Source organism: Ambystoma mexicanum, chromosome 6q, assembly GCF_040938575.1.
Source record: "Ambystoma mexicanum isolate Mex_15411 chromosome 6q, UKY_AmexF1_1, whole genome shotgun sequence".
Lineage (NCBI taxonomy): Eukaryota > Metazoa > Chordata > Amphibia > Caudata > Ambystomatidae > Ambystoma > Ambystoma mexicanum.
In genome coordinates this window covers 598,812,868-598,837,316 of record NC_090937.1, presented here as the reverse complement: position 1 = coordinate 598,837,316, position 24,449 = coordinate 598,812,868, and the positions used below count along the sequence as shown (strand labels likewise).

The following is a 24,449-nucleotide window of genomic DNA, read 5'->3' as shown; positions in this document are numbered from 1 at the left end:
CTGAATAAAGGGAAAACACGAGGCCCAGATTGAATTCCAGCAGAAATGTCAAAAAAGATCTGTTATTGTAGGTATGATTTTAACTCAAGACTTTTTTTTAAAAAAAATCGACGATAATTTGTCAATAATCTCTTCCTGGAAAACAGCTGAAATCATACCCATTTTTTAAAATACTCCAAAGAGTTAGCTTGCTGTTAAAGAGCAATATTGTTCCTTGACAACCATGCAAAGCGTTTTGGAAGAGTATTGAGTGCTTTAGCATCTTCAAACGTCTCTTGTGCTAGATGGAATTATCAATAAAGATCTAAGACCAAATAACCGGATATACTCAAAGAATATGGCAAAGTACTACTTTATTCTCAGCTTAATAAAGCAGGGTCCACTGGCAAACATCAGTCGGATGCTTGCACCCTCACACACAAACTTGATTACACGGAGGTCTTATAGCACAATATGTGTCATCTATGACATCATCCTACGTGGCAAAACCATAAATCCTATTAGCAGGAGATATTGGTTAGGGGAACATGTATATTTATAGAATGTATATGGGTTAGTACTTCAATGGCTGTCTCTTATCTGTAAGACACTCCTTGGACTATCTCGAAATATGCATAATACTGATTATAGTGAAAGAAATGGCATTGGATTTGTCTAGGATACCCCATAGACCCACTGATTTGTTGGCATTCTCACCCAACCTTGGACTTTCGGCTCAGCTAGCAGCACATAAGTAAACCAAAACCCAGGTGCTTGAATCATGTCAGATACCTCACTACATTCCCAATTAGTCCATCAGCTCTCATCAAACCAGCCATGAGACAAAGTTTCCCATCTGTAGTTGAACATGTGGCCTGCTCTCTGGTCTAGGACATTTAAGGGAGTGAAAGCACATCACTATCTTCATCTGAGGCTTAATGAATAGACCTTGTTTTTGACTTCTGAGTCACATCTGAAGAAACCACAAATTCTTCAATTTCAGTCTCTTATTTACAGCTATTTGATTTAATTATACTGAGTGTCATTGCTTCTCTTGGCCTCTAGAGACTTGCACACTCTACTTTGTAAAAATGTTATACACTTTTAATTGTCCAATACTTGGCTCTTGCAGATATTTTTCTTCTTCTTTAACAATGTCTTACTACCAGAGATTGGTTCCGGAGAGCGGGATCGGGATTCAAACCTGTGTTGCGCTGCGTTGTCTTGCTTCTAAGATGAACACTTTGCCACTGAGCTATCCCCTTCCTCTTTGTTTTGCACACAAAGCTGTTCTCCCAGCATCTCCTGACTCAGAAACCCTGATCAGCTTCTGAGGTAGTTGAATTGAATATTTACACAAGCCAGCATCCATTTTCCAATTATGCTGTCCTTGCCACATTATATATTCCTCTATAGCAAGCTTCTATGTAGCTTTTCTACCTTGGATTACTGCTTATCTACACTTATTGGCCAAAAAGTTACTTTGTCTTCTTTTGCATTCATGATTACTTTATAATTTCTTACATGTTTCTCTTATCGCTTCAGTTACATCATCACAGTATTTTCATATCATTTCAGCACGGTTGCTTATATCTTCTCCATGACATCACTCTGCCCTTGTCAGATTTCACTCAGCTCTCCATGATATCCAATGGTGCGTGCTGATATCCCTCCATACGGTACCCTTCCACACTTTCAGTGTGATGGTAAATACGACACGGTTGTATGAGTGCATATCATGTCTCATATACTCAATGAGCTATAGGCATCACACATGGAGTCTCACATAAGGCCCTTCTCCTGCAGTTCCGGTATGATGGTGGTGAAGGGGCAGGAATTAAGGAAAATGCATCCACCTGCTCCTATACATTCCCCCCTGTGGTCTAGTACTTGAACACATTCCTTTCTTCATTCTCCTTTATCATTTCTTCCTACTCTCGTTTCTTTGGGACCCAGATATTTTTCACCCTCTCGGGTGACCTGCATTCTTTATATGTTCATCCACACTCTAGGTCCTGATGGCAGACAAAATATCCACTGTCCTACATCTTTTTTATGCTCCTTGGGATAGTAAAACTTAATTCCTGGAGGTGCAAGGGCACGTTTCTTTATGTTCCCATGGGTACGTTCCTCATTTTTCATCTGCTCACCAGTTCCAGCATCTATATCAATCTTTATTTTCATTCCAATAGATTTCTTGGCTGATTTCTGACATTGTTCCAAGATAATCCTTATGAAACAAAACACTAGCAATACCAACATTAGTACTACTCCAAGTAATTTGAAGGCACTTGTTGGAATCCATGAATACATGCAAACAGAGATGACAACTAGCCATCCTCTTCGGTCTTGTGAACTTCATCCTCCATCTTCGTATGCAGGGTTGACAACATCGTTTTGCTTCTGCCAAAGTCCCATTGTCTTCATCATGGGCAGGTAAACAAGTACAGCAAGAAGGCCCGATCTGGGGTCACACGCCTTCTTCCATTGCTGTACTTAAGTCCAGGACATACCAGTTCCAGAGTGCCATAAGCCTGTTTTCCCTTAACTCCTCTTTGATTGGATTACATCCTTTTATTGTTGTATTGATTGTTTGCAGCAGCTCCCATCTGGTGATTTGCAGCCATTTGGTGTTCATTGCAGTCTGAATTCCTGCAAGGAATATAGCTGTAAATATCATTGCTGTTCAGCTAAACAACTTATGCTCATCTGGAATGTCATAATAGGCTTCCATTGATTTTGCTGAGAAGTGATTATTTCTCCTTTGTCTGCTTCGATAAAACTATCAACAGGCTCGGGACAAGGTGTACGCTACAGCGATCATGGCACCCTCAACTAAGCAATTGCAGGGACTTTAGGGTCTTAGCTGAGAGGGAGCCTCAGCATTGTTCTGGTGATGGTACGCCCAGTAGGGGCCTCCATATTGCTGAAGAATTGTCTGATGATTTGTCTGTGTCGTCGTCTAGCCATAGGCCAACTGAATCCCTGGTATGTGTGTCATGGAATGTGGTGGGCATTAATGGTAGATCAGGCCACCTCAAATCTATGTTACTCCTTGAAGGAATTGATATTGCTTAAATACAGGAAACCTGGGCCATGTAGTACATAGTTGTTGAGGGATTTATGTCCTATTCTGTATCAGCACTGAAATGCTTGAAGGGGCGTTGCCATAGAGGGTTATATATACTGGTTAAACTCCCCCTTATGAGCGAAGCCTTCCACCTGAAGTCCTCTTCCCCTTTTTTCATGTGGAGAAAATCTGTGGGACGGGTAGCAGAGTTATGCTGGTGATTAATTTTTATCACAGCCAGCATACCCAATTGGCAAGAAGGGCCTATCAACATTAGCCTCTGTGATGGAGGATTTGGTTAGCTGGGTGGCTAAAAACTACATATTTTTCCTTTTTGGGGGATTTCAATGCCAAGATGAGAAGCACACCTAGTGATACATCATTTGATCTGCTAGAAGATGACATGGATGGTAGTCTGCCTCCCGTTATGAAAGATGCTAGAACCTGTAGGAAGGGAAAGGCTCAGGAAACTTCTGTATGGGTGGGGCTTGCGCTCAGTCAATGATCGCTTTTCTGAGGATGCCCTGGGGAACCTCACTTTTCTTTCTTCTCTGGGATGCTTGACCATTGATTATTTTTGCACCCAAGCCAAGTTCTGGAATTACGGTAGCCATTTTAGGGTACTGAATGATTAAGGTAGAAACCATCTCGCCATCCGGCTGGAGTTTAGACTTCCGAGGAATTCACATCTAGTAGGTGTGTCCAGTCCTCAGGGGATGCCTCCACTGGCCCTGTTGCATTGGCTGAAATGGCCATCAGTAGATTGTCAGGGTTTGCTGAGGGATATTGTTAGAGACAACCGGCAGATTCTGGAAATGCTCCTCAGTGGCAGTGCAGATTGGGGGGTTACCTGGTCAGACTTTTCACTCACTCTTGCCAACCTCGCAGCCACATTCACTTTGGGGGCGGGCAGAAGGAAGGGTAGTCCCCATCCTAGATGGTTCAATTCAGATTGTACAAAACTGAAGTCTGTTCTGCTAAGAATCGTGATGAATCCCTTGTCCACAAAGTTTAATATATTCGGGGGACATGCATGAAATCGAAGGGGAGATATGGGGGGAATGGATCAACTCATCTGTTTCTAACAATGGCACATTTGTGTGGGACATTTTTAGCAAAATTCCTTTTTACAAATGTATGTCTTGTGGTTAATCCCTGAAGGGTTCAGAAATATCATGGATAGCTCACTTTTCCTCCCTATTTAGTAAAAACTCTGGGAATAGTTATAGCGGTGGGCAATCCAACTTGGGACCTAGGGTGTCCACATGTGACGTAGAAGACAATATTGTCTTCACAGTGGAAGAAGGTCTGCTGGCAATTAACAACCAAGGTAGGAACAGGTCCCCAGGCCCAGATAATGTCCCTGCAAATTTGTTTACAGCACAACTGCACTTGTGGGCCCCTGTTTTGACTCTAGGATTTAATGCTGTTTGTGTCGGAGGCCCCATTATTGCTTTTTGGTCCTGTGTGCTGATCTGCCCAATATATAAAAAGGGACCTAAAGACTGATTTCCTTGCTGGATTCAGAGTTTAAGATATTGGAAAGGGCAATTTTAGGGAGACTAGAATCTTGAGTCCAGAGCTCAAACATCTTTTCCCCTATTCAGCTGAGCTTTGGGCCAGGCATGGGAACAGCAGAGCAGATCTTGAACATGTATTTCATAATAGCACCCTCTCTGTTCATCAAGGAGGTGCCTGTCATTTTGGCCTTCATGGATCTGAGTACAGTGTTTGATAAGGTCAACCATGCTAGGTTGTGGAGTGTATTCAGAGCCATGACTTGCCCAGATACTTTGGTGGACCTAATGGAAAGATTGTACCTCTCTACAGTGGCCCAAGTTAGGAGTGGTGGTGGTGGACAATGCACCCCTACTTTCTAGCTGGAATGTGGGGTGTGCCAAGGTTGCATCCTGGCTCTGTTGCTTTTTTGTCTCTATAATAACGGCTTATATGAACATTTATTGAAATCCTCCTCTGACTTCCCTAGGTTGGGCAACAGGCGTTTGCTTTTACTTGCCTATGCTGTTGACAAAGACCTAGTGGCCTGCACCTCTAGATCATTGCAACACTTGTTCCATGACTATTCTTGCTTCATGGACACTGTAGGGCTTAAGATAAATACCCGGAAATTGGCAGTTATGGTTTGTTGTGTGAGGAAGTGTCCCCCAAGGTTTTGAGCTATCGCCTGCAAAGGGGAGCCAATCCCAAGAGTGGATTATTTTGACTATATGGGGATGAGATTTTCTGCAAATTTTGGGGTAGCGGCGCATGTTGAGGAGCAGTCACAAATATTTAATCAGGCAATCGGGGGGTAATCAGAACTTTGGGCTAGTTTAAAGCGAAGCTGATAGAATTTGTGCTGAAAGTTTACCATGGCAAACCACTGTGGCAAGATATGGCATGGAGTTGTGGGGCTTTGGAAAGATGGAGCCTATTCAAGTGGCTGAGAACGATTTGTTTAAGAGCATTTTGGGATTGCCTGGGTCTACCCCCAATTTTGCAGCTCATCAAGAGCTTGGCTGTTGGTTTCGGGGTGGTCTGGCCACATTCTTACCGGCAAGCCATTGGCTCAGGATTTGGGGAAACACTAAAGCTTTTTTGACCCAGGAATTAATGAGCTGCTTGGTCCTCTATTTGACCTCTATTCAAAAATCCTATAGCTCAGAGATGTGTAAACGAGGTTGGCCGGAGCAGGGGTAGATTAGCATTTCCATAGGCCAACTTTACTGTCTATCATGGCTTCAAGGTCTGCCAGAACAAGACTGCTCCAGTCTCTCTTGGCCAGAAGCTAACATTACTCATCTGATTATTACTTCCCCTGGCCTTCAAAAATATCTGAGCCAGGCAAATCACCCGTCCCAGCGCTTCCCTGTCTCAAGGGCCCATTTTAACTGCAGACATCTGAGAGCCCTGACGTCGGCTTGGTCTAAAGGGAGCATGGATCAGACATGTCCCTTCTGTGGGGCGTCTAAAGAAGGCCTGGCTGATTTTTTTCTGTTTTGTCCTACCTTCTCATTGATCAGGGATCAAGCATTGAAGCCCATTTGGCAGGGCTGGGGCGTTCAATGTTATTAGCCTGCACTGTATTATCTGTTACGGGCAGATTCAGCTCAGGTGGGCTGGGCCATTTTGACATTCCTAAAGCATGCATTATCATTAAGAGAACTCCTACTAAATTGATGATTTCACAGTTTAGTTCGGAAGCTTTAAAGATGATTTTATTTGTTTAATGTTTAATGGATATTATGATGCAATTTGCTGTGTTTTATGTGGTATGCTATGTTTTAGCGAAATAAACATTATTTGGTTTGGATAAAACTATATTTTCTTCCTCAGGTGCACGTCCATTTTTAGGAAGTCTGTAAACTGCAGGTCAATTTATGGTACCACTAATGCTGGAATGCTTATCAGCACTGATGAACAAACTCCTTCGCATTTTGGTGGCAACTTTATATATGCTCTTGATCCACAGACCCTCTCATGGCCCATCAGGACTGCTCTTCCTTCCTTCATGCCTGGTAAATCGAAAACTCATGCACAATTGTGGTTCTCTCCAACTTTAACCGTGCCATTATTTCTAAAGCATAAAGACATATTCTTCAGGGTTACTATCTGTAATGGTCCTCCCTCATCATCAACCCATGTCAACAATCTTTTCTGCATTTGCCACAACTGCTTCCCATTGTCTGGTTAATGCCGTTGCTTTGCACGCAACCAATCCTTCATCCCATTCTTCAGGAGTAAGCACTGTTCCTTTAATTTGTAATTGACACCCCCCACACCATGGATGCTGTTCTGTCTTGGAACTGTCCTCTGGTTAGGCAAAGTGCAAGGTGTGTCAGGCAATGTGCCTTCTTCACCAATACTTCTGTTGTTATGAATATTTTAGAGGTTCCCAAAGCATAAGGTATAAGGGAACAAAAATAGCAGCTTTCATCTGACGTCCTCCTTCTCACCTTTTTCATATGCTGATACAATAGGTTATTCTTTAAATGAGCTGAATTGTCATGCTATGTATTTATAACTTCATGATTTTCCTTAACATCCCTTTTAAATCGAATAAATGCCTAGTAACACTATACAAGATGCTGTTTGTGATTTCATCAGGGGCAACGGTAAATGTTTCATTGGCATCCACCATATCTGTTTTGTTTCTTATAACCTGTCTAAATGTCATAATAATCAGGAGGAAAACACAAATAACAATGCAGAATGACACCACAATAATGATATATAAGCAAATCAATGGACCGAGATCAAAGGGTATTGAGCAGAACTGGTTATAAATACTCCTAACCAGAGTTAATCGGAGAAATACACATTTATTTAAATATACAATTCATGATCAATGGTAATGTTCCAATTTATACAAACAATGTCATACACAAGCACCAAATAAAAATAAGTAGCTCCAACTCTGTTCAACCTAATTGGTCAATCATAAACTCATTCATACTTCTCATGCAGTGCACGTTAGCTGTGATAGCCTATGTGAATACATGGCTTAATAGCAATGGTTTAACATTTATTATAAACCCCATATGTCTCCTGGTGTGTCTTTCTATTGTGCAACAGATGTTGTCAAATGTTGGTGATACACGTTTCAGTAGGAATTTGTGGGCCTTTGTGCTCTGGCCCTTAACTGTCTCCAACCTTCTTCAGGACAATAATGGGATCTTTGATGCGCCCCACTTCTACGCCTTACGGTGTTGGTGCATCATCTAGAAAAAAACAGTCATACAAAATCCTAATGCCAAAATGTTCTTACCACCCTTGTTTATTCTACCTGAGAGCATATTTACTCATGCTTGTATTCAGTAAATTATCACATGTCGCAAATTTACAGCCAGAAGAAAATTAGGGATGCAAGCTAGGGACCATGGGATTACCAAACACCTACAAACTGTGGGCCTGATTCATGGAAAAGTGCACAAATATCCCACAAAGCCAGCGTGCCAAGAACGGCTCTTCACAAGCCTGCACACAGATGTAAATCTTTGCGCTTTGTGTATTCATTGAATTGTTTACGCAAAGTAATACTATATGCAAGTCATGGCCGGAATGCACCCCGACATGCCCCCACGCAAAGCAAAAACAGCCAGAACAGCTACCTTTGTGTGCTCCACCAGCGTGGATTAATGCACCCTTCAAACAGTGTGTGGTGTCCCCCGTAAGCAGGCCTGAATCTCAGGGACCCTGTGCGGGGTCCCCTGTAACCTTTACTGGCACCCCGAAAACATGCGTACAATTTATCGTAACTCTGGTAAAACTCAGAAAATCTGGGGGCAAACCCCGGCAAACCATTCCTGAACCCCGCTAGACTGCGTATGCACAACCCTAAGTCAGATGGGAATCCCGGCTGCATACACACACCCCTAAATCCGACACCCAATCTTATCTGCGCAGCGAATCCTATGCACAGGTGTCTATATGACTGCCTTTGGGTGACGGATAGTATGAGAGCTTTGCGTGGCTATTTCCCCATGGAGAGGTTCAGTGCTCAGATCCATGAATACGCTTCGTTCCATGCAACAGTGGGCGTGCAATGCACTGCCTGCGGGCCGTCCCACGTAACGTCCACATTTTCCCTTGTTCTTCCTCATTTTCAGAGTTCCACCCCCTACCTTGCCCTCTGTGCAAGCCACACCCACACTCTGTGTGGTGTCTCGCGCAAGGTATTCGGCCTCTCGCAGTGACGTCCATGCAAATTACAAAAAAGTACTGCACAGTCGATTTCATGAATCGACAAATGGGATTTTGTGCACAGTTTGGTGCGCAAAGTTCCAATTTTACAAGCAGATATTTCCAGGAATCGTAACCTGTGGGTCCCTCCTCATATGCCAAGCGCCACCTAATGGTGCACACAGAAAACGCTACGGTCGAGCAAGAGCATGCATGATGGGGAAACACTGCACATTAGAGGCTGCAAGGCCAATGTTACGCCGTTGTATGCGGTGTGATAGTTGGTCTCCTTTACAGATGCTTCCAGAATAGCATGCAATAATGGAATATCCTTTAGACAGAGGACTAGACACACACTGCTACGTTAGTTAGGCTTCAGTTTTAAAATAATCTCTAAGGGCCTGATTGATAAAAATGTTTAACATGGGAAAGTCCCACTGAATATTTTTTGGGGAAATCAGGCCCTAAGCCTTTTAGCTCTCATGCCAGCAATTACAGCAAAGTAGAAGAACACTAAAGGTATTTGGTGCATGCAAAAGGTATACAACCGATGGTAACCTGACATGGGGAACACTCGGATCACAACATTTCTGGACTATCACACATAGGGCCTGATTCATGGAACGTTTTCCTATGGGATTGCGCCATTATAAAACACTTCCATGAATCAGGCTCATAGCCTAGAGAAAGTCATAAGAAAGTCAAAGAGGCAAGACAGTAAATATAGATGAAATGCAGAAACAATAACACTTTGACATGTGTCTGAAAGGAACAGCTGAGACGCAATTACCTGGGATGCAGGAAAATAAGTCAGCCATCTTTCTATATGCACTGCGTACCATCCGGGGACCAGACATCTCTGTTGAAGAGTTTGCAACTCCGGGGGAGCTTGTTGCCCAGCGGTGATCACCTCGTAGAAAGTAAACTTCAGAGCTGCGCGGTCCATGTGCGCTCGCTGGTGCTGCGGAGGAAGCGCACCAGCAATAAGCAGGTTTATTTGCCCTTGATTCCACATGAACAATATTTAGAGAAAGATCAATGCTCAGCTCTATTTCAGGATGCCGCGGTTGCGGAGCTTGTTGTGGAGATGCCTGTCACAGTCACTGGTCTAATTGCTTAGGCAAGGCTTTTATTTTCAAATATCACAGCTCATGTTATAGTCTTTGGGTGATTACAAGACAATAACCGCTTCTCTAGCTGTTAGATTTGGTGATTACCTAAACCATTGCACCTATTAAAATAGCGCAAATTCCGCATGTGTGCCTAATTGTATTTATGGAATTATTGTAGCTCACCTACGGAAAAGTGTGAAAATTACTAAAATGTTAGCAGTGATTTCTGTAGCATCTCACTTCGGGTTTGCTGAGATCACTTATATGGTCTACTAATTATAGCACATATTGGGTTGAGCGCAGTTATCTAGTCAGATGATATGTCATTTATAACAATTTGCTATGTGTTTTTTTTCTCTATTATTTTAATTTTAATTTAATTTTTTTATTTTTATTTATTTTTCCATCCCATTCGGGACCACTAATAACTCCCAACATGTATAGAATGTTCAACAAGTTTGCATAGTTATATTGTTGATATGGTATGCTTATGTTACTTTTGTATACGCATCTGATGTGCCTATCGGTGTTGAAATAAAATAACATTTTAAATTCCAAGATGCCTAAACACAAGTGATGTGCCTGGATGGAGGAGGAAGGGGGCGGAGAAAGGCGGCCGCTGTTTGGGGCCTAGCCAGCCTTCAGCCGCTGAAGCTTCGCCCTCTCCTCGCACTGCATGCCTCCACCCTCCACTGAGATGGCCAACTTGTTTAGCCTCTCCACCCAGGGCTCTGGTAATGGCCAAACTGATAATTTCTGGTGATGCAAATTAAGACTGTAATGCTAATTTACTTTCCTGGTTACTTTTGCTCCCGTGGTGCTAAATTGCTGTCGGCAGTATTGCCCATCCTGGCAGTATATTGCAACGTGTGAAATGTTTTTATTTTCTGTCAGTTTTTTCAATGTATACTCGATGTGTGCTCAGGTTTAAATCTCATTAAAATATTAGGAACAGGTAAATGCAACATGCAAGCCACTGATATTTCGCACCTGTCTAGCAAGCTGTCAGACATGCAATGCAGCATTATAATCTAAATGTGTACCTTCAACTGCTGCTCTTATCATTTGGCCCAAAGTCTGCAGTTGGTGACAGTGTACTTACATTGTTCCCAATACTAATTCAATTCTGTGGGTTTACTATATGAAATGTTTGTCATACTCTTGGGAAAGCACCAATGAAATTCTGAACCATGCAAAGTCCTTAGCAGTTTGCATGAATTATTTAAAATTAATTTGCATTTACTTCAACTAATCTTCTCTTGTATTCTACAAATATGTCTAGTCTTACTGTTTTTACAATGCCTTTTCTTAGCATTGTAGCACTTTTATTCTAATCGATTTTATAACAGGTTTATATAAAGAACATTATTCAATTACAAGTGTTCAGAAGGTCAATAATGCAGTACTCTACATCCAGTGGTTCCTTGGTGGTGGTGGAATTATACACAACCCAGGAAGTAAAACTCTGGGACCAAAGCCACAAGCAAAATGATACCAACAGAGTCTGAGCAAACCCCAATAAGTAAAACTCTAGGACCAAAGCAACAAGCATAAACAATACCAACAAAGCCCGAGCAAACCCCAGTAAATACAACTCTACGACCAAAGCCACAAGCAGAAGCATACCAACAGAGCCCGAGCAAACCCCAGTAAATACAACTCTAGGACCATAGTGACAAGAAAGAAGAAGGATACCAACAGAGCTAAAGCAAACACCAGTAAGCTAATCTCTGGGACCAAAGCGACAATTAGAAGGATACCAACAGAGCCAGAGCAAACTCTGGTAAGTAAAACTTTAGGACCATAGCGATAAGCATGCAAAATACAAACAGAGCCCGAGAAAACCTTGGTAAATAAAGCTCTAGAGCCAAAGCAAGAAACAGAAGGATACCAACAGACCCAGAGCAAGCAGCTCTTTGTCACATTTGAATGAATTTAATTGTGTGAAATGTTTATTTGTATGGCGCATTACAAGACAAGACAGTACAGAGGAAGGCACAGAAAGTGGAATTCTAATTCCAATAGGAGGCTAAGGTGATCCATATATCAAAATAAGACACATATTATCTAAACAGTAGGGTCTTCTGTTTCTTCCTCAGTTGCTCAGTCGATGTCACTATTCTAATATCTGGGGGTAGAGCATTCCATGCCTTAAGAGCTGCAAGATAAAAAGCTCATTTCATGGCCTGTGTGAGCTTGTGAGCTGGTATTACCAGCTGATTAGTATGATTGGACCTCCGAGATCTTGCACATGATTTGTGTATCAGCAATTCCCTCAGGGATAAAGGGCACATGCCAGTCGAACATTTATGGGTCATAACTAGTAAGCAAACATGTACTTGCTTCAATGGGTAGCCAGTGCAGACTGTGCCTTGAATCAGAGACATGTTCTCGTCTATTTGATCCAGTGGTCACCCTGATTACATTATATTGTATAGTTTGCAATCTTGCACACTCAGAATTCCCTATTTTAAGAGGCTACTGCAGTAATCAATGTTTGAGCCCACAATAGCCGTACTGTCATAAAGCCCTGCTTGCCTACCTGCTCGGTCACGACGGCATCTAGGCCGGCGGCTCCGCTGTGCAGGGAGAACACAGTGGCTATTCTTAAAGACACTAGGGGTTCCACGTTCTCCGTGGCGGTTGCCATGGGGCCTGGGAGAGGCACTGCGGCAGCGGTTCAAGTCACATGCTCGGCACATCAGAGCACACATCATGTGACTTGTTACAGTCACGTGACCTGGTAAACCAGGAAATAGTTCTATTTAATGATCCTCCATTCATTCTTTCTTGCTTCTCAACTCCTATGGGTAGCTACCTTGATCCTGGTGTTACTGCTCGCTATTTTTGCCCTTCCACTGCTCCTTGGATGGTTCTGGCTCCTTTTGACGCTTGACTTGTGTATTGGACTTCTCCTGGATCACCCCTCTGCTCCTGCTGGTCTTGTGATTTTTGACCTGGATTGTCTTTTGGATTGCCCCTGCTACTTTTCTGGTGAACTGTGCATTTTCGATCTTAGCCCTGCTTCTTGGACTGCCATTGGATTACCCTTTGCTCCGGTGAACTTGAGAATTCTGGACTGCCTTCTTCCTTGTGGATTGTCCTGGAACTTGACAAACTGAGGGTGGACTGGACTTTTGTGTTTTTCCCCCACAGATTTTGCACCCTCTGGCTCACAGCTAGAACCTTTCCGATATTTTCACTGCACTCCTGTTTGGTGCGTTTTCCACCCTTTTAAGGGTCACGTCATCAACGCACCAACAGATCTTGGGGTTTCCTGGTATCAGGTAAGATTAGGTTGTAGGTTACTGAGGGGAAAACCCTTACCATCCTGTACTTATTGTTAAGCCCTGTGTTTTCCTTGCAGCTACTGAGGATCCAGTGAAGTGCATCCAGTCCCACCTGTGCTCTCAATAACTGGCTAAGGAGTGAACTTTACTCTCCCTGGCTGGTGCTTGGGATAGGAGGTATAAATTGACCTGTGAAGACCATCAGTACAGATTGAGAAGCCTACCTCTTCCCACCTGAACTTATGGATGCAGCCAGGGACCCGGTGGGGGCTTTGGTGCAGGCCATCACCAAGCTTAGGGTAGAAATGACCGCAGCCAATACCACCTTGCACCAGAGATTGGATGCTATCCAAAGTTAATGGCAGCCTCTACCCCCCAAGTAGGAGTTTGGTGTTGCAGCCGAGCCCCCTCCTCTACCAGCCCTGGTATATGTTCCCAGACCATTTCCCTTAGCTCCCCATGAAAGGTTTTCTGGAGATCCACAGAAATTTTGCACCTTCACAAACCAGTGCAAACTTCTTTTTCTATGCCATCCACAGGCCTTCCCTGTCTCGGTTACCAAAGTGGCCTTTACCCTGTCCCACCTGGTATAGCGGCTAGTTGGGCCAATCCATTGCTAGAGAGCAACAGTCCGGTCCTGTATGATTTTGACCTACTGATAACAGAGCTAACCAAGGTCTTTGACACTCGCTTCAAGGTGCAGGCTTGCGACCTGGAACTACTGGAATTGACCCAAGGTAAGAACAGTCTATTGGACTACATTACTCGCTTTAACCAACTGGCAGCAGAAACTTCATGGCCTGAAAACAGGAAGGCAGTGGTGTTCTACAAAGGATTCAACAACTATATGAAAGATGCCCTAGCAGTAATACTGACCATAGCTACCCTGTTTTCTGAACTGGTTGATCTAACCCTCCAGGTTGATGCCAGAAGAGCTGAAAGAAGGTCTGAAACACATAAAGGACCTGGGTTTACCACTCCACCTTCTTCTCATTCGTCCAGTCCAGCTGAACCTCCTGCCAAGCCCATGCAGATAGGAGGCGTACAGGGACCCTTAACACCGGCCGAACGAGAATGGTGATGCCTGACCAATGTTTATTATTGTGGTAAACTGGGCCATTCAGTCAAAGAATGTCCTAAAAGGCCAAAAAAAGAATTGGGTTTTCAGAAGGCTCATCCCTAGAGAAAGGGGTATGGATGAGCCCAGATACAAGTACCTCTGCCAGACCACCTGCCCTTGACTCCACTGCCCATATGGTACTGGACGCCTGTCTAGCAATCTCATGTTCCACCAAACATGCAGTAAATGCTACCATCGATTCCGGTGCTACAGGCAACTATATTGATATTAATCTAGCCAGCCCTTTGCCGATTCCTGTTCAGGAGATACCCAGACCTGAGTTGGTTAAGGCTGTAGATAGATCATCCCTTGTCTCTGGCTTTATCAGACAACAAAATCCATCCACTCAAACTTAGTAACTCAGGTACCCATTCAGAATGCATCAAGTATGACCTCGTTGCCACTCTCCAGTTCGGCATCATACTAGGAATCCCTTGGCTGAAGAAACATAACACATTCACAGATTGTGCCCAGGGTACAATTGACTTCCCTTCATCCCATTGTAGGGAGCATTGTTTATCCTCTCCTGTTGGTCTGTTGTCCCCATGTCACGCCTTCGTCTCTGTGAGTCATGTGGTTGGTTCAGTTACTTTGTTATTCCAAAGTAATATGCCTCCTTCATGGATATCTTCGATAAAGGCAAAGCAGAGGGCTTGCCCCCCACCACCCTAAGATTGCCCCATCGACTTGGTCCCAGGCGCAGAGATACCACACAGGCTTATTTATTCTTTAATCCCGGTGGAAGACCTAGCAATAAAAGAATATTTAGATTCTGACCTTCGTAAGGGTAACATTCCATCCTCGCAATCTTCTGTGGCCAGTCCCATATTCTTTGTTCCAAAGTGTGAAGGCGATTTAAGACCCTGCATAGACTATAGGCGGGTCAATCAAATCACAATAAAAAACAGATGTCCAATACCACTGATCTCTGCTTTACTAGACCAGCTGCATCAGGCTACCATATTCACTAAACTTGACCTTAGGGAGGGCCTACAATCTGGTTTATGTCAGAGATGGTGATGAATGGAAGACCGCCTTTTGTAGGCAGTATGGTCTATTCGAATACAACGTTATGCCATTCAGACTCTATAATGCGCTAGCTACTTTTCAGTGCTTCATGAATGACATTTTCCATGATATCGTAGATATTTACGTCATTGTCTATCTGGACAATATTTTGATCTATTCCCCTACCTATGCAACCACCATTAGCTGTGTCACAGAGGTGCTTGTTCGGTTTCGGCAACATACGTTATACATTTAACCCAAGAAGTGTGCATTCCATGTGCATGAAATTGAGTTTTGTGGTTTCACATTTCAGCTCAGGGTCTGTCTATGAGTACTAGCAAGGTAAAAGCCATTCTGGAATGGCACGTGCCCACATCTGTCAAGACCCTACAGACTTTCTTGGTATTTGCCAACTTTTACCATTGTTTTATCCCTCGCTTCTCGGCTATTGCCACCCTTTTGGCCCGGTTTACCAGTCCCCAAAGTCCCTACGTCTGGTCCAACACGCAACAGGATGCTTTTGATAACCAGAAAATTGTATTTTCCGCAGCCCAGGTTTTACAACATCCAAATCCAGACATTCTGTTCATTCGCTTTTGGTGCCATTCTCTCAAAGGCCTGTTCAGGTACGGTGCTCCTGCATCCAGTGGCCTACCATACCCATGAGTTCACTTCAGCTGAATTACATTATACAGTCACGGAAAAGGAACTACTTGAGGTGAAAGATGCATTTCAAGCCTGGAGACACCATGTGCTAGGGGCTAAATGGCATGTTACCGAGTTTACATATCATCGGAATCTCCCAGACCTGGACCCCCTCAAGTGTGTGAACAGTCTACCGGTACGGTGGCATCTGTTTTTTGCCCCTTTCAATTTCGTTATGAAGCCATGCCTTAAAATTTCGTTATGAAGCCATTCCATAAACATGGAAAAGCAGGTGCATTATCACGGCACAATGGGGGCAAGGTTCTTCTGGTGTTTCCACCTACTGTTCTAAAGAAGGTACACTTAATTTGCCTTTGCACTCCTCCTTACCTAATCTCCTACGTTAAGGATTGGGTCACACTCCATCGGGGAAAATTGCAGGAATGGGACCTAACCCATCATGAAGGTTTGCCTTACTTTCATAACCGTCTATTTCTACCAACCCAGGACTCCAGACAACAAGCGTTGGACTGGTCTCATGATGCCCTAATCAATGGACATCCAGGACAGAACAAAACTCTGACCCTTTTGCAAAGCTGGTGTTGGTTTTCTACTAAGAGAAAATACACCATTGAATGTGTCAACACTTGCACATGCTGTTCACAGGAAAAAACCTGAGAGGCAAACCACTTAGTCTACTCCAAACAATGACCATACCATATAAACCCTGCCACACCATTTCCATGGACTTCATAACTGATCTGCCCAAGATCAAACGCATGACAACATATCGGTGGTAGTAGATTGCTTTACTAAAATGGCCCATTTCGTTCCTTGCTCTGGTGTTCCTTCTGCTCCTGTATTGGTTAGTTTGTATTTCCAAATTAACAAGGGGGGTCCTGGGAGTCCCTCTGCCAGACATTAGTCCTGGTTACGAGAGACTTACCCAGAGTCTTTAGCTCACTATCTTTCACAGAGAAGAAATATCCCAAACATATCAGTATTTGTCCTGCCCTGGGGCAGTCCAGCACCGAAATGCTAGGCAATTCTCCTCTGAACAAGAGCACCAACAGAAAACCCAGACACGTGTTTCGGTCTGGTTGGACCTCATCAGTAGGGTGGATCTGTGCCTCTCTAAGAATAGTGAGCAAGGGGTCCACGTCTGGATTCCCCTAGTAACTTAGGGCGAGACCCAAAGTTACTTAAATATGCAAATTAACAAGGGGGGTCCTGGGAGTCCCTCTGCCAGACATTAGTCCTGGTTACGAGAGACTTACCCAGAGTCTTTAGCTCACTATCTTTCACAGAGAAGAAATATCCCAAACATATCAGTATTTGTCCTGCCCTGGGGCAGTCCAGCACCGAAATGCTAGGCAATTCTCCTCTGAACAAGAGCACCAACAGAAACCCCAGACACGTGTTTCGGTCTGGTTGGACCTCATCAGTAGGGTGGATCTGTGCCTCTCTAAGAATAGTGAGCAAGGGGTCCACGTCTGGATTCCCCTAGTAACTTAGGGCGAGACCCAAAGTTACTTAAATATGCAAATTAACAAGGGGGGGTCCTGGGAGTCCCTCTGCCAGACATTAGTCCTGGTTACGAGAGACTTACCCAGAGTCTTTAGCTCACTATCTTTCACAGAGAAGAAATATCCCAAACATATCAGTATTTGTCCTGCCCTGGGGCAGTCCAGCACCGAAATGCTAGGCAATTCTCCTCTGAACAAGAGCACCAACAGAAACCCCAGACACGTGTTTCGGTCTGGTTGGACCTCATCAGTAGGGTGGATCTGTGCCTCTCTAAGAATAGTGAGCAAGGGGTCCACGTCTGGATTCCCCTAGTAACTTAGGGCGAGACCCAAAGTTACTTAAATATGCAAATTAACAAGGGGGGTCCTGGGAGTCCCTCTGCCAGACATTAGTCCTGGTTACGAGAGACTTACCCAGAGTCTTTAGCTCACTATCTTTCACAGAGAAGAAATATCCCAAACATATCAGTATTTGTCCTGCCCTGGGGCAGTCCAGCACCGAAATGCTAGGCAATTCTCCTCTGAACAAGAGCACCAACAGAAACCCCAGACACGTGTTTCGGTCTGGTTGGACCTCATCAGTAGGGTGGATCTGTGCCTCTCTAAGAATAGTGAGCAAGGGGTCCACGTCTGGATTCCCCTAGTAACTTAGGGCGAGACCCAAAGTTACTTAAATATGCAAATTAACAAGGGGGGTCCTGGGAGTCCCTCTGCCAGACATTAGTCCTGGTTACGAGAGACTTACCCAGAGTCTTTAGCTCACTATCTTTCACAGAGAAGAAATATCCCAAACATATCAGTATTTGTCCTGCCCTGGGGCAGTCCAGCACCGAAATGCTAGGCAATTCTCCTCTGAACAAGAGCACCAACAGAAACCCCAGACACGTGTTTCGGTCTGGTTGGACCTCATCAGTAGGGTGGATCTGTGCCTCTCTAAGAATAGTGAGCAAGGGGTCCACGTCTGGATTCCCCTAGTAACTTAGGGCGAGACCCAAAGTTACTTAAATATGCAAATTAACAAGGGGGGTCCTGGGAGTCCCTCTGCCAGACATTAGTCCTGGTTACGAGAGACTTACCCAGAGTCTTTAGCTCACTATCGTTCACAGAGAAGAAATATCCCAAACATATCAGTATTTGTCCTGCCCTGGGGCAGTCCAGCACCGAAATGCTAGGCAATTCTCCTCTGAACAAGAGCACCAACAGAAACCCCAGACACGTGTTTCGGTCTGGTTGGACCTCATCAGTAGGGTGGATCTGTGCCTCTCTAAGAATAGTGAGCAAGGGGTCCCCCTCTGGATTCCCCTAGTAACTTAGGGCGAGACCCAAAGTTACTTAAATATGCAAATTAACAAGGGGGGGTCCTGGGAGTCCCTCTGCCAGACATTAGTCCTGGTTACGAGAGACTTACCCAGAGTCTTTAGCTCACTATCTTTCACAGAGAAGAAATATCCCAAACATATCAGTATTTGTCCTGCCCTGGGGCAGTCCAGCACCGAAATGCTAGGCAATTCTCCTCTGAACAAGAGCACCAACAGAAACCCCAGACACGTGTTTCGGTCTGGTTGGACCTCATCAGTAGGGTGGATCTGTGCCTCTCTAAGAATAGTGAGCAAGGGGTCCACGTCTGGATTCCCCTAGTAACTTAGGGCGAGACCCAAAGTTACTTAAATATGCAAATTAACAAGGGGGGTCCTGGGAGTCCCTCTGCCAGACATTAGTCCTGGTTATGAGAGACTTACCCAGAGTCTTTAGCTCACTATCTTTCACAGAGAAGAAATATCCCAAACATATCAGTATTTGTCCTGCCCTGGGGCAGTCCAGCACCGAAATGCTAGGCAATTCTCCTCTGAACAAGAGCACCAACAGAAACCCCAGACACGTGTTTCGGTCTGGTTGGACCTCATCAGTAGGGTGGATCTGTGCCTCTCTAAGAATAGTGAGCAAGGGGTCCACGTCTGGATTCCCCTAGTAACTTAGGGCGAGACCCAAAGTTACTTAAATATGCAAATTAACAAGGAGGGTCCTGGGAGTCCCTCTGCCAGACATTAGTCCTGGTTACGAGAGACTTACCCAGAGTCTTTAGCTCACTATCTTTCACAGAGAAGAAATATCCCAAACATATCAGTATTTGTCCTGCCCTGGGGCAGTCCAGCACCGAAATGCTAGGCAATTCTCCTCTGAACAAGAGCACCAACAGAAACCCCAGACACGTGTTTCGGTCTGGTTGGACCTCATCAGTAGGGTGGATCTGTGCCTCTCTAAGAATAGTGAGCAAGGGGTCCACGTCTGGATTCCCCTAGTAACTTAGGGCGAGACCCAAAGTTACTTAAATATGCAAATTAACAAGGGGGGTCCTGGGAGTCCCTCTGCCAGACATTAGTCCTGGTTACGAGAGACTTACCCAGAGTCTTTAGCTTACTATCTTTCACAGAGAAGAAATATCCCAAACATATCAGTATTTGTCCTGCCCTGGGGCAGTCCAGCACCGAAATGCTAGGCAATTCTCCTCTGAACAAGAGCACCAACAGAAACCCCAGACACGTGTTTCGGTCTGGTTGGACCTCATCAGTAGGGTGGATCTGTGCCTCTCTAAGAATAGTGAGCAAGGGGTCCACGTCTGGATTCCCCTAGTAACTTAGGGCGAGACCCAAAGTTACTTAAATATGCAAATTAACAAGGGGGGTCCTGGGAGTCCCTCTGCCAGACATATGTCACCCCGAGTGGGACGGGTATGCCCAGACGTGGGTCCCGTGCCTGCTGGGCCTAGAGACCCAAGCTACTCCTCACTGATGAGCCCCAACAAGGGCGAAACATGTTTGGGGATGCTTGTGGTCTCGTGCAGAAGGGATGTGGCCTAGCAGTTCGGGCTGGACTGCCCCTTTTGGGGTGGGGCCAAGCCTGATTTGCATATGGTCTTTCCCTTCTGTAATGGCTTGGCAGGCGAAGAGTGGTGGTCTGGAGGGTTGCCCAGAGCGTTGCCAGTGGTTAAGATTAATTCTAAACCTTCCAGCCATCACCTCTTTGTTTTTGCTATGTCACCCCGAGTGGGACGGGTATGCCCAGACGTGGGTCCCGTGCCTGCTGGGCCTAGAGACCCAAGCTACTCCTCACTGATGAGCCCCAACAAGGGCGAAACATGTTTGGGGATGCTTGTGGTCTCGTGCAGAAGGGATGTGGCCTAGCAGATCGGGCTGGACTGCCCCTTTTGGGGTGGGGCCAAGCCTGATTTGCATATGGTCTTTCCCTTCTGTAATGGCTTGGCAGGCGAAGAGTGGTGGTCTGGAGGGTTGCCCAGAGCGTTGCCAGTGGTTAAGATTAATTCTAAACCTTCCAGCCATCACCTCTTTGTTTTTGCTATGTCACCCCGAGTGGGACGGGTATGCCCAGACGTGGGTCCCGTGCCTGCTGGGCCTAGAGACCCAAGCTACTCCTCACTGATGAGCCCCAACAAGGGCGAAACATGTTTGGGGATGCTTGTGGTCTCGTGCAGAAGGGATGTGGCCTAGCAGTTCGGGCTGGACTGCCCCTTTTGGGGTGGGGCCAAGCCTGATTTGCATATGGTCTTTCCCTTCTGTAATGGCTTGGCAGGCGAAGAGTGGTGGTCTGGAGGGTTGCCCAGAGCGTTGCCAGTGGTTAAGATTAATTCTAAACCTTCCAGCCATCACCTCTTTGTTTTTGCTATGTCACCCCGAGTGGGACGGGTATGCCCAGACGTGGGTCCCGTGCCTGCTGGGCCTAGAGACCCAAGCTACTCCTCACTGATGAGCCCCAACAAGGGCGAAACATGTTTGGGGATGCTTGTGGTCTCGTGCAGAAGGGATGTGGCCTAGCAGTTCGGGCTGGACTGCCCCTTTTGGGGTGGGGCCAAGCCTGATTTGCATATGGTCTTTCCCTTCTGTAATGGCTTGGCAGGCGAAGAGTGGTGGTCTGGAGGGTTGCCCAGAGCGTTGCCAGTGGTTAAGATTAATTCTAAACCTTCCAGCCATCACCTCTTTGTTTTTGCTATGTCACCCCGAGTGGGACGGGTATGCCCAGACGTGGGTCCCGTGCCTGCTGGGCCTAGAGACCCAAGCTACTCCTCACTGATGAGCCCCAACAAGGGCGAAACATGTTTGGGGATGCTTCTGGTCTCGTGCAGAAGGGATGTGGCCTAGCAGTTCGGGCTGGACTGCCCCTTTTGGGGTGGGGCCAAGCCTGATTTGCATATGGTCTTTCCCTTCTGTAATGGCTTGGCAGGCGAAGAGTGGTGGTCTGGAGGGTTGCCCAGAGCGTTGCCAGTGGTTACGATTAATTCTAAACCTTCCAGCCATCACCTCTTTGTTTTTGCTATGTCACCCCGAGTGGGACGGGTATGCCCAGACGTGGGTCCCGTGCCTGCTGGGCCTAGAGACCCAAGCTACTCCTCACTGATGAGCCCCAACAAGGGCGAAACATGTTTGGGGATGCTTGTGGTCTCGTGCAGAAGGGATGTGGCCTAGCAGTTCGGGCTGGACTGCCCCTTTTGGGGTGGGGCCAAGCCTGATTTGCATATGGTCTTTCCCTTCTGTAATGGCTTGGCAGGCGAAGAGTGGTGGTCTGGAGGGTTGCCCAGAGCGTTGCCAGTGGTTAAGATTAATTCTAAACCTTCCAGCCATCACCTCTTTGTTTTAGTTTGTATTTCCACCATATATTTTGACTTTTTGGTCTCCCGTCCATTATCATTTCTGATTGCAACTCACAATTTACTTCCTGCTTCTGGAGAGCCCTGACAGCCATGTTAGGTATAGATGCCCTTTTTTCATCAGCTTACCATCCTGAAACTTCTGGTCAGACTGAGCTCGTAAATCAGACACTGGAGCAGTATCTGTGCTGCTTTTGCCTCCAACACTAGGAAGCATGGCACAATGTCTTAAGTACATCTGAATTTGCTTACAACAATACTTCACACTCCTCTACCAGTTCCTCTTCATTCTTCTCTCTTTATGGTGAGCATTCATGTACCTTACCCATCTCTAATGCTCCAGTTTCCTCTGTCCCAGCTGCTATTGTAGCCTGCAAGCTTTCCATGAACACACCTATGCAAACCTCCGAAAAGCACAACATACTATGCTTCAAGCAGCAGACAAACATCGTCATCCTGCTCCTCCTTACACACCTGGTGACTAGGTGTGGATGTCCACACAGTGTGGAGTTATAATGTCGACTGCAAAAAGTCGAAAACAAAAATGTCGAAAAAAAATAAAATGTCGAAACAAAAATCGAATGTGTTTTCTTTTATTTGTATGTTTCTTTTTGGGTTTAGCTATTAAAAATAAACAGGGGGTTGGGGGGAACCCCCCATTAAAAAAAAGTATTTAAAAAAAAACATTATAAATATTTTTTTTCAACATTATTTTTTTTGACATTTTTGTTTTCGACATTTTCACTATAAACCTGTCCACACATCATCTTCACAGTCCGGGTTGCCGTAAATTACAACCATGGTTTGTGGGACCATGCCGTATCATGAAAGTTATTAACCCGGTTTCTTTTCATATTGCTCTGCCTGTTTCCTAGCTCATCCACATAGTCTTTCATGCTTTACTTCTAAAACCATGTACACCCATCAAACGAATCACAGTCTTGCCTCCTACAGTCACTCCTGGTTCTAATGACGAATATGAGGTACATGCCATGCATGACTCACGTTTTGTTAGTGGGGTTCTCCAGTATCTAGTAGACAGGAAGGGGTATGGGCCAGAGAAACGTACTTGGGAACCTGTCAAGAAAATTAATGAACCCATTTTGCTGAAATGCTTTTGCCAGCCCCATCCACACCATCTGCGGGATCTGCAACCCCTCGGGAGGGGCTCTGTCATAAGGCCCTGTCGCTTACCTGCTCGGTCACGGCAGCAACCAGCCTGGCGGCTCTGCTGTGTAGGGAGAATGCAGCGGCTATTCCACAAGACACCAGGGGTCCCGCGTTCTCTGTGGGGATTGCCATGGAGTCTGTGTGACGCGCTGGGGCAGCGGTTCGGGTCACGTGGTCGGCACTTCAGAGAATGCATCACGTGACTTGCTACAGTCACGTGACCTGGTAAACCAGCAAATAGCACTATTTAAGGATCCTCCATTAATTCCTCTGTGCTTCTCAACTCATATGGGTAGATACCTTGTTCCTGGTGTTACTCTTTGCTATGTTTGCCCTTCTACTGCTCCTTTTGACCCTAGACTTGTGTATTGGACTGCTCCTGGATCAACCCTCTGCTCCTGCTGTTCTAGTGATTGTTGACCTGGCTTTTTCTCCTGGATTGTCTTTTGGCTTGCCCCTGCTACTTTTCTGGTGAACTGTGCATTTTTGATCTTGGACATGCTTCTTGGACTGCCTTTGGATTACCCTTTGCTCTGGTGAACTTGAGAATTCTGGACTTCCTTCTTCTTTGTGGATTGTCCTGGAACTTGGCAAACTGAGGGTGGGCTGGACTTTTGGGTGTTTCCCCCACAGATTGTGTGCCATCTGGCTCACAGCTAGAACCTTTCAGATATTGTCACTGCGATCCTGGTTCGTGCGTTTTTCACCGTTTTAAGGGTCATGTCATCAATGCATCAACAGATCTTGGGGTTCCCTGGTATCAGGTAAGATTAGGTTGTAGGTTACTGAGGGGAAACCCTAACCATTCTGTACTTATTGTTAACCCCCTGTGTTTCCTTTGCAGGTAACGAGGATCCTGTGCAGGGAATCCAGTCCCACCTGCGGTCTCAATAACTGGCTAGGGAGTGAACTTTACTCTCCCTAGCTGATGCGTGGGAACAGAGGGATAAATTCACCTCGGAAGACCATCACTACACCTACCTAAAGTTTCACAGTTTACACATGATATATAAGGGCAAATCTGTAACAGCAATTTAATATAGTACGCCGTGGACGAGACCAAGCTACTGACCTGGGCTTTCATATTCAAATTCTGATACAGATATACACCAAGGGTCTTTACTTTTTTGTGTGTTTTATTACTACAACCTGCTACATGGAAGTACTTGTATTGCACACTCAAATTC

General features: G+C 45.2%; 1 protein-coding gene across 3 annotated transcripts in view; it reads right to left on the bottom strand.

Annotated features, from left to right (window-relative positions):
• NDST4 (N-deacetylase and N-sulfotransferase 4) overlaps positions 1-24,449 on the bottom strand; it is a 2,547,020-nt gene that overhangs the window by 211,083 nt on the left and 2,311,488 nt on the right. For all 3 annotated transcript variants that reach the window (XM_069631065.1, XM_069631066.1, XM_069631067.1), the window contains one exon: positions 9,522-9,692. In XM_069631065.1, the coding sequence (XP_069487166.1) occupies positions 9,522-9,692 (171 nt within the window). The remainder of the gene's footprint in view (positions 1-9,521; positions 9,693-24,449) is intronic.